This window comes from Pristis pectinata, chromosome 6 (assembly GCF_009764475.1).
Source record: "Pristis pectinata isolate sPriPec2 chromosome 6, sPriPec2.1.pri, whole genome shotgun sequence".
NCBI lineage: Eukaryota > Metazoa > Chordata > Chondrichthyes > Rhinopristiformes > Pristidae > Pristis > Pristis pectinata.
The window spans coordinates 93,727,202-93,739,754 of NC_067410.1; the positions used below are offsets into that span (position 1 = coordinate 93,727,202).

General features: G+C 39.0%; 1 protein-coding gene and 1 long non-coding RNA gene across 4 annotated transcripts in view; one reads left to right on the forward strand and one right to left on the reverse strand.

Annotated features, from left to right (window-relative positions):
• Positions 1 to 12,553, reverse strand: part of LOC127571133 (transferrin receptor protein 1-like) — a 42,959-nt gene that overhangs the window by 5,239 nt on the left and 25,167 nt on the right. For all 3 annotated transcript variants that reach the window (XM_052017218.1, XM_052017219.1, XM_052017220.1), the window contains 9 exons: positions 11,192 to 11,358; positions 10,560 to 10,676; positions 8,943 to 9,028; positions 7,578 to 7,641; positions 6,849 to 6,916; positions 6,491 to 6,564; positions 5,274 to 5,358; positions 2,188 to 2,409; positions 525 to 665 (listed from right to left, as the gene is read on the reverse strand). In XM_052017218.1, the coding sequence (XP_051873178.1) occupies positions 525 to 665; positions 2,188 to 2,409; positions 5,274 to 5,358; positions 6,491 to 6,564; positions 6,849 to 6,916; positions 7,578 to 7,641; positions 8,943 to 9,028; positions 10,560 to 10,676; positions 11,192 to 11,358 (1,024 nt within the window). The remainder of the gene's footprint in view (positions 1 to 524; positions 666 to 2,187; positions 2,410 to 5,273; positions 5,359 to 6,490; positions 6,565 to 6,848; positions 6,917 to 7,577; positions 7,642 to 8,942; positions 9,029 to 10,559; positions 10,677 to 11,191; positions 11,359 to 12,553) is intronic.
• LOC127571134 (uncharacterized) lies at positions 911 to 4,665 on the forward strand. The gene is made up of 3 exons (XR_007956448.1): positions 911 to 956; positions 3,796 to 3,948; positions 4,177 to 4,665. It is a non-coding gene; the product is annotated as an uncharacterized LOC127571134 (long non-coding RNA).

Below are 12,553 nucleotides of genomic sequence, written 5' to 3' on the forward strand. Positions count from 1 at the left end.
GCTGTACCAATGAAGCAAGCTGAGATCAATTACATAATGTTGCTACTCCTTTTACGTATAGTAGACATTTTCAGAAACTCTTTGCCTGAAGTGAGGAGCTTCATTACATTTAAAAGGTGCAGAAGGAACAATGTCTTCCCCATTGCCCACATTTAACACTAGAACCTAAACCTATCATTTTGATTGTTTGATCAAGACTTAAAGTAAAAATATCCAGTAATATTCTAGCAACATAGCTGTTACTTTTTCATAATTAGTGTAAATTGCTAGCAGAAATTGAAGCACAATCATGCCCAAGTATGCTTTTTGTTTCTAATAAAAAGGCAAATGTTTCCTCAAAAGAAACCATGATGACCAGAAGAATATCAGTAAGATCCAAAAAGCAATATCTGGCTGTATATTACAAGTTTGATCTACACCTAAGTACATCCTGATGTTCATCAAGTTTTCAAATTACAAAGCAACAAATGAAAGTCACATTTGTAAAACCTAAACCAAAGGAGTAGAAGAGCTCACAAATTTACCCTCATAATCCGATTGTTGTAGGCTCTGCAGAGCAAAACATCATTCAGATCAGAACTATCGATTTCAGAAGACAGAGAATGCGCAGCACGGTAGTAGGCCCCACGTGCTGAAAACAGCCACTGCGTAGTCAATCCACGTTCCTGTAAAGGGATGAATTAAATCCATTTCACATTACATCTGCAGGGTATAACCAATCTTCTGTTAAAGCATGACATTGCTTTCAACTGAATATAATGTTTATCTGGATATCTATTCTCCAAATATAGATTTCTTACAAAAAAACAATGACGGCACATGGACCAAAGCGGAAGAATATGGACAGGAAACAGGCCATATCGGCACAGGACAGTACAAAATTTCCTGTGCACATAAATAAAAAGGAGCCGTCAAGATGAACCATCCCATAACAGGTTCTAAATTAGCTCTCAAAGGTGAGCTGATGGGTAGTGCATAAACACATTGGACAGACAAGGTCTTTTTCATTTCTGACTCCATTGTTCCAGTGCAATAGAGGGAGACATTTAGCATATCAAATACAGCTAGTTAAGGTCATTTGAGGTTGGGGAAGGTGATACCTATTGTTACATTAAACAATCAGCGAAAATTTGACTTTTTGTTGGTTTAAGTCAAGTGGAAATTGCATCTTCCCAGCAAACAAAATGTTGTCATCCCAAGAGAATTTAGAAACATACAAAATTTAAAAAGTCTGTCCTACAACATGATATTACACCAACCACTGATGCAAACCAAAAATAGCAATGAAGTGCAATTGGCAAAAGTAGTGACACACATTCAAAGAACAGCTACTGCCCAAAGACTAAAGCTTCCCACTTATCCCAAAATCAGTTAGTTGACACAAGTAAACATGGCAGCCAATCTGTATGGCAAGGTTCCATAACTGCCAAATAAGTGACTGGACAAGCTACTTTAGGTTGTTATTTAAATTAAATATTGGACAGGATAGCTACCTTGTAATTTTTCCAGCTATAACATGGAGCAGCTCCATTTCCCACTCAAATTGAAGAGGAGGGATTTATTGAGAATTATCAGAAGGACTACATTTCTGACAAGGCACTGCACTCTTAGTAACTAGACAGAAGTACAGTATAAATGATGTGCTGCAATATGGCTTGTACCTTCTAGCTTCAGCCAGAATTTTATAATCAAACACATTGACACAAAGGAAACCCAATTCTGGACACACAAAATTTTCAAGATGTTGCCATCACTGCAAGATCTGAATTTATTTCCCATCTCTGATCACCCTTGAAGAAGGTGGTGAGCCACCTCCTTGAACTGCTGCAGTCCTTCTGGTGAATATACTCCCAAAGTGTTGATGGGTGGCAACTTGCAGAATTTAGATCCAGCAGTAATGAAGAACTACTTCCAAAAAAAACCTCCAAATCCTGACTTAGATGCAGCTTTCCCATACACCTGCTTTGTCCTTTCAGGTGTAGAGATCACCTCCAGATTTCAGAAGGTGCACACTGGCCATTTACCTTCTCTTAGTTATTAGCATCTATGATTCATAAGCAAGTAATTCTAATAAATTCATAGCAATGCTATCAGCTCATATTTGTTCCCCAATTATCAATGTCACAAATGTTCAATTTATGTTCCCTCCCACTTAACTAGACACTAAAAAGTCTACATTTTGTTTACCTCCAGTAATGATGCGTAGTTTCGAATTTTATTGATGTGGTCAACCATCTCATTAGCATATTTAGAGTAATCAAGTGGAAGGTGATGGTGAATAATTAATTTAATTACTGTAATTCCAACTACTTCAGCCATGGCACGACCTACAGCCTCTAGTTTATTGTCAGTGAACTTCAAGAGGGTATCCACTGTATCCACGTCTGTATTGTATGGATAATTATCGTTCTGAAAATGACAAGATCAGCAAAAAATGTTGAATATACAATAATATTTCTACAATAAATCCAAAAATAACTGTCAACTGAGTTCATCACTAATTTAGAGATTAAAAAATTTCAGGATATAATAAACACTGAATGACCATGAAATAAAAACAAAATGGCTGCATTTACTCAAGCAGGTTAGACAATATCTACTAAGATGTGGAAAGGACATTGATCAAAACCAAAACCATTTTCTGTTTTTAATTCAAACCTCCAGCAATCTACAAATTAAATGAAATCTTTCCATCTTCTTGCAACTCCCCAACATCTAAGTCTGGATGCAAACCTTAAGGATATGCCAGTTTATTGCCAAGGTTTTGAAATTGTACGTGTACAACTGCAGTGCTACAGTCAGCTCCAAAAAAAATCTCCCTTGGGTATGTCTTCTGCTTGCTTTACTCACCAGGGGAAAAAAATTGAAAATTGCTACAACTACAATCAACGGGTACAGAAAAAAATCTATAGTCTCAAAATTCTAGGGGGAAAAAGGGTAAAGCTTTTACAGAGCAGACATTTTGGGGTGGTGGGGGTGGGGAAGAATACTGAACAACTGGAATTTTTCTCCACACCTTACAGTAACTTGTTGGATATTTAACAAGCCCAACAAATCAGCAAAAGAAAAACTTTACAACGTGCAAGTGAAGAAAAACACAAGAAGTAGGCCAAGTTAGCCCTCAATCCTGATTTGCATTCAGTTTAGCTGTGGCTGATTTGAATCTGGCCTCTGCTACATTGCCTGCTTCCCCATAGCCCTGATTCCAAAACACACTGCCTTACTTATGCCCTAAACAACACTGGCAGCCGGATACTCTGTCCTAGCCTTGCTTGGGCTGCGAGAAAGATTAAAAGCTCAATAGAAATCAGCCCTGACTACAAGCAGTCTGCTCAGTACAAAATTAAAACCCAATCTGACCATTTGTCAACCAACCAGACCCAACTCCCAAGAACTTAATTATTTTTGATAAAAGACCCCTGAATAGAATCATGTCAGGCTTGGGTCAGACCAGCCTCCAGTTGTACCTACCAACAACACTGGGCTGCCTAGCAACTGGAATTGAACAGCAGTCTATCAGCCCCCTGTTTCCTGGTCTCAGAAATTTCTTAAACAATTGGGGCAGCAGGTGGCCAAATGGAGTGTGGCAAGTTGAAAACTTGATAGAATTTATATAAAGGACACCATATAAAGGGTCCGGGACCTGAAACATTAATCGCTTCTCTTTCCACATATGCTGCCTGACCTGCTGAGTGTTTCAAGAGATTTCTGTTTATATTATTTACTATTAAATGAATGCATTTAATTCACGGCAAACAAAAGCTGACTGAAATTTCTATCTCGGCATGTCTCAAGGAACCATCTAAAGAAAATTTTAAAATAGATCAAGCTGAAGAAGCTGCAAAAGGAGTCATTCATGCACAAAGGCTAACCCAAGGACATAATTTACTTGTCTGGTTTCACCACTGCTTCTGTGGTACAACCTTCCACCTGTGATGTACAGCCAGGGTAAGCAGTGCATGAAAATAATAACTTTAAACTATATTTGATTATTTAATAGTTTATCTTTTTTCAACATATTTTACATAGTGCAAGTGAATTTTGGTAGAAGCTAACAAAATGCTTTAACTGCAATTCTGTACTATAATTGCAACATACTGTGCCATTGCTGCTTTTCCCTTTTCTCACCCATTGTGGTGAATTCAGTTCTGATGTACATGCACGTTTCTTTCATAGGAACATCCAGATTTGGAGTAGCAACAGCCACTCGCTTCTCAACCCTGCTCCGCCATTTAAGAACGTGGCAGAAGATATCCCGCAGTGCCCGCTAGGCTGCACACTGCAGAGGCTCCTCAATTTCCAGGGAAGCTCTGGTTTGGCCAAGGTAACAAGTGCAGAGGACAACCTGAAGGGATGATTTTGGAGCACAGGCCAGCCATCCACCAATAGGAAGCAGAACAGATACAGAGCTCATTAAAAAAAAAGTACTAGAAATACTCAGCAGGTCAGGCGCTATCTGTGCTTAGAGAAAGAGTCAACGCTTCAGGTCAGAGACCCTTTTGGTCCCTATAGATCTGACAAAGGGTCTCTGACCTGAAACGTTGATTCTTTTCCTCTTCCCACAGGTATGGCCTGACATGCTGTGTGTTTCCAGTATTTTCTGTTTTTGTTTTAGAGCTTCCAGCCATGCACTCAGAATCCCTGACACCTTGCCAACTTCGCCGTGCCCCAGAGACCCTACCTTGGCCAACACGTAATAGGCACTGACTTGATCATTCAGCACCACTCATTGACCCAGTAAACCAGGGGTTGAGGCAGATAGTGTAAAGGAGATCCTGTGTCTAAATCAAGCTTGGTTGCAAGGGATCTTCCCAATCCAGTAGGAGAGAAAATGAGGGCAGGCAGCAGATTGCTGATTCTACTCCACCGTGTTTTATTAATTGGCGTTTTATTTCAAATTAAAGGATCAACATTTTGTAATTAAGTTAAATGATGGAAGTAAGTGCATTTTGTAGGGTCAGCCCAAGCCTGAAGACTTTTTTTTCCATATACAATACAAATTTGAAACATCATTTGATTACTGGCTACGCAACTGATAAAGAGATCAACATGAAAAGCAAAACTGGTTGAAGCACTGCGTCTTTTTTGAAATTGAAGTCTTCTTGGGCTCTCAGTATTATAACAATTCACAAGTACCAGTAAAGGGGTCTACCCGAAATATTTAACTTAACAGATTTTCAGCACTTTGGACTGGGCTAGAGATAGAAAGGAAAGATGGGTCAACTACAAATTTCCCTCTCATGGGCCCTTTGGGAATCTTAGGGTTACCTTACCTTGACAAAACTGAGTCCAACAGTTGGGATTCCACCAATTGCCAAGAATGCATAAACACTGGAATCCACAGGAATTGGTGTCAAACTGTAAGAAAGGACAATGTGTTTAAAAAAATAAAATCAAAAGCAGATTTTTTACTACATCTGCTTTTTGTAACTTGGTTTCTGATCAAATCCATCTTCTTTCAGGTTGAGCTCCAAAGCCCAGATGACGTTTTCCTTGTGCAATTAGATATTTTTGGAAGCACTGACTAAGATCTACAACATTGACATGATTAAAAATAATTAATCGTAAAGGCCACAAGTGTGTGTGTGTGTGTGTGTTTGTTTGTTTGTATGCTTAATTCAGTTCATACAATGCACAACACTTGCCTGGCCCAGTCACATGTAGAATGCTGGACATGGACTAGAGGAAAGAAAATAAACCCCAAAGAACCCTGTCTGGCTCCCTTCCACTTTTGGTGGACAGATCAGCCGAGCAGCAAATCCGCACCACTAGGCTTTGGGCTGCTACCGGTGCCAGTGACCCCGAGTGCAGCTCCTGCAGGGGCCAGACAGGAATGCAGCAAGGAGTGCACAAAAAGGAAAGGTGAGCTGCAAGGAGGGGTCTGTGGGAAGTTCGAAAGGAGAGGGATTCAGGGATAGGGTGGACAGGAGATGTGCAGCATTAAAGGGAAAATGAGTGAGAAGGGTGGAGGGAGAGTGGGCAAGGGCTTGCACACATGCAAGACTGCATGTTCCGGTGGCACAATAATTACTGCATATTGGCATACAGTGTGTTAATTTAGCAGTTAATCTGGCTCTTATATTGAAGGGTTTTTTTTGCTGAAGTATCTCCCATCTGAAATTTAAACAGCTTACGGAATTCTGGTACCTGCCTTCAAATTGATAATTGTACTTCATGTGCATTTAAAATGCTTGAAATTAGCATTATTCAAATACAAGCTTTATTTTTTGCAGCAGAGTAAATAAAAATGAAACGGAGGTTCATTCAAGATGGTACTTAGAAAGCATGTTAAACACACACTGGATTTATTTTTCTGGAAAAAAAAATGTATTATTTGAAATTGTACTGATATCTCCTTAACAAATGAATATCAAGATGGAGTAATGATAACACTAGAAGCAAACAGACCACCCAAACTGTAAATAGGTTTACCGGACTAGTTAATCCAGAAAATGTTATTAAATTGAACAGATGATTCAAGAAAACTTACACTGCTTCCTCCCAAATTCTATTACTTGCTTGAGCTTTTTTCAAAATGGTCTCTGAAAATAAGGGGCTCTTTACCTGTTGAGAAATACACAACCTTAAGAAAAAAATTATACAAAATCAGCAGTTGCCTTTTATCAAGAACACACCTAGTGCATGGTAGGCTCAGTGGTCCAAATATTCAGCCAGCAATAAGTGGCACACAAGTCCCTTGCCTCTCTTCCAAATTGCCCTCTGGCAATAACAAAATTCAATATGTTTACAATTTCAAGGAGTCTCAACTGGTCACCAAAAACTACCGGTGGAATGCAAAATAAGTTTAAAATGCTGATCAGTTTAGATTTATTATACTGAATTCTTACCATAGCAATAGAGTCTCGGATTACAGCGTGCATCATGGAACTGCCAAACATTTTAAAGTCATTTCCTCCTGGGACAGAACATAAGCCACAATTAGTCCACCAAGAAAATGTTTCTATCCATGCTCAGATCTATGTGAATAAGATTCCCTTCTTCCCGCAAAACAAAAATCAGTTCAAAGGCACCGCCAAGAAGGTATAAAGGATCCATAGTGGATCTTAAATAGCAAGAATAGGCCAAGCTGGCAAACTCAGCATATTATTGGATTTATGATCAATATGCTAGAATAACTGCATCCTACTCTTGATTAAATTTGCAATGACAACAGTTCATAAGAATATATGACCTTGGGATGGTGGTGGTGGAGTGGGGGTGGGGGGGGGGGGGGGGGGGGGGGGGGAGGTGGTGGGTGGGTGGAAGGGTGGTGGTGGTGTGGGGGAGAAAACAAAAACATTATGGTCAAAAGTTGCCAGTGTTCTGTCTATGCAGCCAGTCACTGTAAAAATTCTTCCCTTCTGAGGTTCCTGAACAATTCAGTGCCAAGTATCTGCTTCAGGATTAACCCAATGGGTTGCAACATTCTAAAATTTCTTCTAATCTAGCTTCAGTGCATTAAATAGCCCTGCTCACCAATGAATGGAAATCAGTTTCAAATGCTTATAAACCAATTTTGCCCACACATGCCCAATATTTACTTCCACAAGTACAGATAAACATCATTATGGACCTACCAGACACTGCCTTGTCAAGACTAATGTAGGCACAAATCTTCAAATGCAACACAGACATGTATCCCTGAGAAGCAAGATCAGTTAAAATTAGTTCCACGTCCTGTTTTTTTCAAACTACTTTTTTTCTAGACAATATCCCTCTTTTCACCTACTCTCTAGATGTATAGTATATAAAAAATAAATCACCTTAACATTACTTTAGAAAACAACACTGTCAAATGGTAATTATCTTACTATTTCTTTAGACAGGGCTAACCAATTGATTCTCACCACTCCTTCCAAGAGGTGTTCAAGAGCTCAAGTTTGATCTACTGGTTAAAGCCAAAAAAAGCAGATTGGAAGTGGCATGGATTGGTTTAAATAAAAAGTTGTTTATGGTGACTAATTGGACCATTAAATTAGAAAAGTGCCATAAATCTTCCACTGGCTAACCACATGAAAGCATTGATGAAAATTTCAGATTTCATAAGTTCATTGTCACCAAGGAAAGCAGATTGCACAAAAATCAGTGGAAAAATATTAACCTTTGGCAGATTAAATTATTTCAATCCCTGTTAACATCATATTTGATATTTTCAAAACAATACTTGGTTGGATCAATTCATAATACAAAGAACCGAAAACATGCAAGATACCAGTTTAAATCTGCAGGAGTAAGTTTCAATGTAACCAATTCTTTAGGACTATTTTAATATAGTACAGAAGTACCTGCCTATCAATTAGTGATCTCACAAGATTACAATAAGGCTTTTATAACAACAAAAAGGGCAAGAAGATTTCCATTTTCTCAAATAATAAAAGGCCACACCCTTGCAATGATGACTTACCAATATGCTCCTCAAGGTACATGAACTCTGGCAGCATTGCTATTGTCTTTCAAAGATAACGTACTAATGCAGCCCAATTTAAAATTGTGTCTCATACAGATGAACTTTCAGAGGATATTTGGCAGCTTCAAATGTACAGGGCGCACACTTGTGGACTTGTGGTTTACAGTTGGGGACTCAATGAAAACCAGAATACCATTAGTCACAACTGATACAATTTGATAGTGTTTTTCATACACAAGACTTTCAAATTTGAAGGTTACGTCTTGTTATTTGCTCTTGGGTTGCAGGAGACACAGGCAAGGCTTCAATCCATAACAGTCTTGGTCTTAAGAAGTAATTTGCTTCACCATCAAACAATATGCTGGAAACTGTGCCCCTTAAAAATGTGGAAAAATTGACCTAATACAACTTAAGTACACAAAAAAATATTGTTTAAAAACACCAAAGTGTTCAGAAGCTAATATCTATCCAAAATATTGTAAATTCAAAAATCTATATAGTCAGGCAGTTTTCACAACTCTTCAATTGTTGTTACCTCCAGCCATTCCGTTGCTCCAATTGCTCCAAAATCACCACCGCTCCAGCTTGCAAAAACTATACTTCGTCTAGGTCTGAATCCATCTAAAAAAAAACAGGCATACAAGCAATTTACACATTTTAAGTTTGACAGGTCTTTAAATTCCCCAAAAGCCCAAATAATTTCACAATACATGTATTAAAGCATGCAAGATATTAGTTTTGATCTGCAAAGCTAAGCCTAAACATATGCAAAAGCAGTATACTGCACATGCTGGAAATATAAAATGAAACAGAAAATACTTAAAATACACAGCAGGTTAGGCAATACCTGTGGAGAGGGACCAGAGCATTTTTCCAGCATTTTCATTTTAAACCTCAAAGTGGATTTGCATTTTAATCTTCAAGCACAATTATAATAAGCAGATATAAGTTTGCTGTTACTGTTTGACTAGATTTGATTATTGTTACCCTTTTTCTTGTACAAAGATAGAAAATAGGAGCATGATATATGGCTGATCCTCTATCTCAAGAGCATATTCGTGTTCTCTCTATACCCCTTGATGCCTTGTCTCTAGAAATCAATCCATCTCCTCCTTAAACACACGCAGTGATTTGGCCTCTCCCACCTTCCATGCCAGAAAATTCCACAGATTCACCACGCTCAGATAAGGAAAAATGCCATCAGTTGACATCCTAAATGCCTTGTCTCATACCCTGAAACTGTGACTCCTCATTCAGATGCCCCTTCTCCAGCCAGTGGAAACATCCACCCTATACCCAGTTTGTCAAGACTTGCCAGAATTTTGTACATTTCAGTGAGATCCCCCCTCATTCTTCCAACCTTCAGTGAATACAAACCCACCCAAACCAACTTCAGCTGAGAGTCCTGGTATCCTAGGAATCAGACTGAAATATTTTTGCTGCACTCCCTCCAGAGCAAGTACAACCTCTGAGATAAGGAGACCAGACCAAAATTGCACACACTACTCCTGGTGTGGTCTCATAAAGAACCCCTCTTCCCCCAAGGTGAACAGCACAGTTCAGATTTAGTCTGAACCACTGGAACAGCTCTCTGTTCACAGTACTGATACCAATGCCCAAAAATTGAAACCCATTTCTCCCACACCTAACTGTGCATGCATTTATCTCCACAATTCTAGTTAGTTCACAGCTCAGGTAATAACCCAGTTTACAACCTTTGTAATTCTGCTTTTTAATTTAGTCACTAGCTGCTCAAGTTCTCTTAGTCTGACCTATGTTGTTATCACACTCACTTACCTGCCTTGTGGTGTCATACTGCAGATTTTTTCTTGTTGTAACCTTCAAATTGCTCTGTCTCTCCTGTTCTTTATAATCTCAATCCCTACTCTTTATAGTTCTCTCTTCCCTCTCATCAAACTCTCCTGCTCTTTACATTTACAGCATCTTGATCCCTGTTCTTTTTATGCTGTGTGAGCACCTTTCTCTCCATTCTCACAGACTCTCCCTCTCTTTATAATAATGGCTGCTCGATCCCTGTTCTTTTTAACCATTCTCTCCACATTCATGGACTCTTCCACTCTTCAGTATAGTTTGTACTAATCAGATCCAATGGAATTCCTTCACACAAGCCAAGTATGATCTGTGCTTTCACCTTCAACCATCTTGGAAAAGACTCTTGCCAACTCCAACAGTAAAGCAGTTCCAACTCCAGATTCTGCTGCACCAGGGCCATAGGAGTCACGCTGAGCACCAATCACAACATAATGATCTAAAAGGAAAAAGTGAATGTTTTTAAAATGGTAGTTACATTGATCTGAATACACAATGAAAAACCAGCCATCCCCAGATTTTTCATATAGATACATTAACACCTGCAATGTTTGTTGCAAGATTCTGATCAACTTGAAATCTGCTGTGGTACAGCCTTCCAAAGTCACTATTTTTCATAATGAGCAACAAACATTGAGCACAAAGACACTGCTTTGTAAATAGTCAATAATTTCAGTTTGGAGCAGGATAAGTATCCAGCTCTACATTTCCCACTACCTTCATTCCCACACACACCACCCCTCCACTATTATTTTATTTGTAACACATTAACAGTTCCAATCCCATGATTGCAAAATGTCACCAAATTTAGCAGCATTGATTTTTGTTTTAGGAAATACTTTGCAATTATTCAATCTGACGAAAGAGATAAATACTAGCAAGTATTTGCTCTCCTGCTTAAGGCTTCATCTGAACTGATCATAGTTGCCCTTCAAGTTAAAGTTAGTATCTTACCCATTTCTTCGTTACCCTTAATGACACCAAATACATTATGCATCTCTCTCATTTCTTCAACATTATTTATTTCTAGCTTTACTTGTCCATCATTCGCAGCAAATCCTGGTCCAAGTTTGGTTCCAATACCCTGCCAACTAGCTGGAGCATCGGCACCGCCAAGCTGGCTGAAAGAAGAATTACAGATTACTAAAATCTCAGAACTAAAAAAAAATCCTAAATCGAAATCAATATTAACTTAAAAAAAAAACTAATATCAATTATACAGCAAAAAGGAGCAGATTTTTTAAACCATTTGACTTGAATGTCCATGCAGTAGAAATCTAACACTAATAAACCCAACTTCCAAGCGATGCACTTCTGAGTCACACACATCATAATGCTCTCAAGCTCATTTGTACTAAGTAACAGAACCAGGATGAGAATGGTCAAAGATGAAGAGGCTGAAAATATTCTGAAATCATGCAAAGAGGCAAGCAGGAGAGCAGCAGGAGACTATAATGCATCAGTGCACACTTTTTCCAAAGTCCAGATTTATGTTCCCAAATCCTTTCCACATTTTGTTCAAGTCAATCCAAATACATAAAAGCCAAAAGCTTTTCCTTTTCTTAAAAAAAATCTAGCTGCTCAAGCCTTCATGTCAAAGTGCCAATGTTTACCACTACTTGAGTTGGGGAGCTGTACATGATTCTTTCTCTTCCCACCCACTGTACTTTGTTTCAGCACACATGCCGATCTCTAAAAGGAGTAAGGTCTGGGAGGAAGGCCACAGCAGGTATGGCAGTTCAAAGAATCTTACAGCCCATTGTGTCCATTCTTTCAAGGAGTTCTTTGAAATTGAAATTACATGGCAATAAGAGACCTACACCCAGAAGTAATGTATCCCAATGTTACAGTGACAGACCTGGGCCCAGCAATACAGCAATCCTCTATCTAGAGGTGGATTATAAACCCGGTTCTGAACTCTGAGACCAGAATACAACATTAGGACTGACAGCTTCTGCATTTCTCATCCGAAGACTCTGGGCTTAGCATCAGCAGAGGGAATATGGTTCCCACTTCCAAACTGCAGCCACAACCTCCATAGACCTCATGCATTTCTGTCAGATTCCTGGGAACTACTGGCAAGCCTAATTTCAGGGCAGCCAGAGGGAGAGCAGCACCACCGCAAGAATGGAAGACCAGGAAGGTAAAAGCTCAGGATAGAACTTCAAAAGTGCAAAGTTGGAAGATGGAAATTTCACCCCCAGCAAAATGGTAGATGAAGAAACTAACTGAAACAAGTGGGGGTGAGGAAAGAATGTGAAAAGAAAAACATTTAATGCATCCTTGACAGTATTAATCAAAAGATCGCTCCATTCA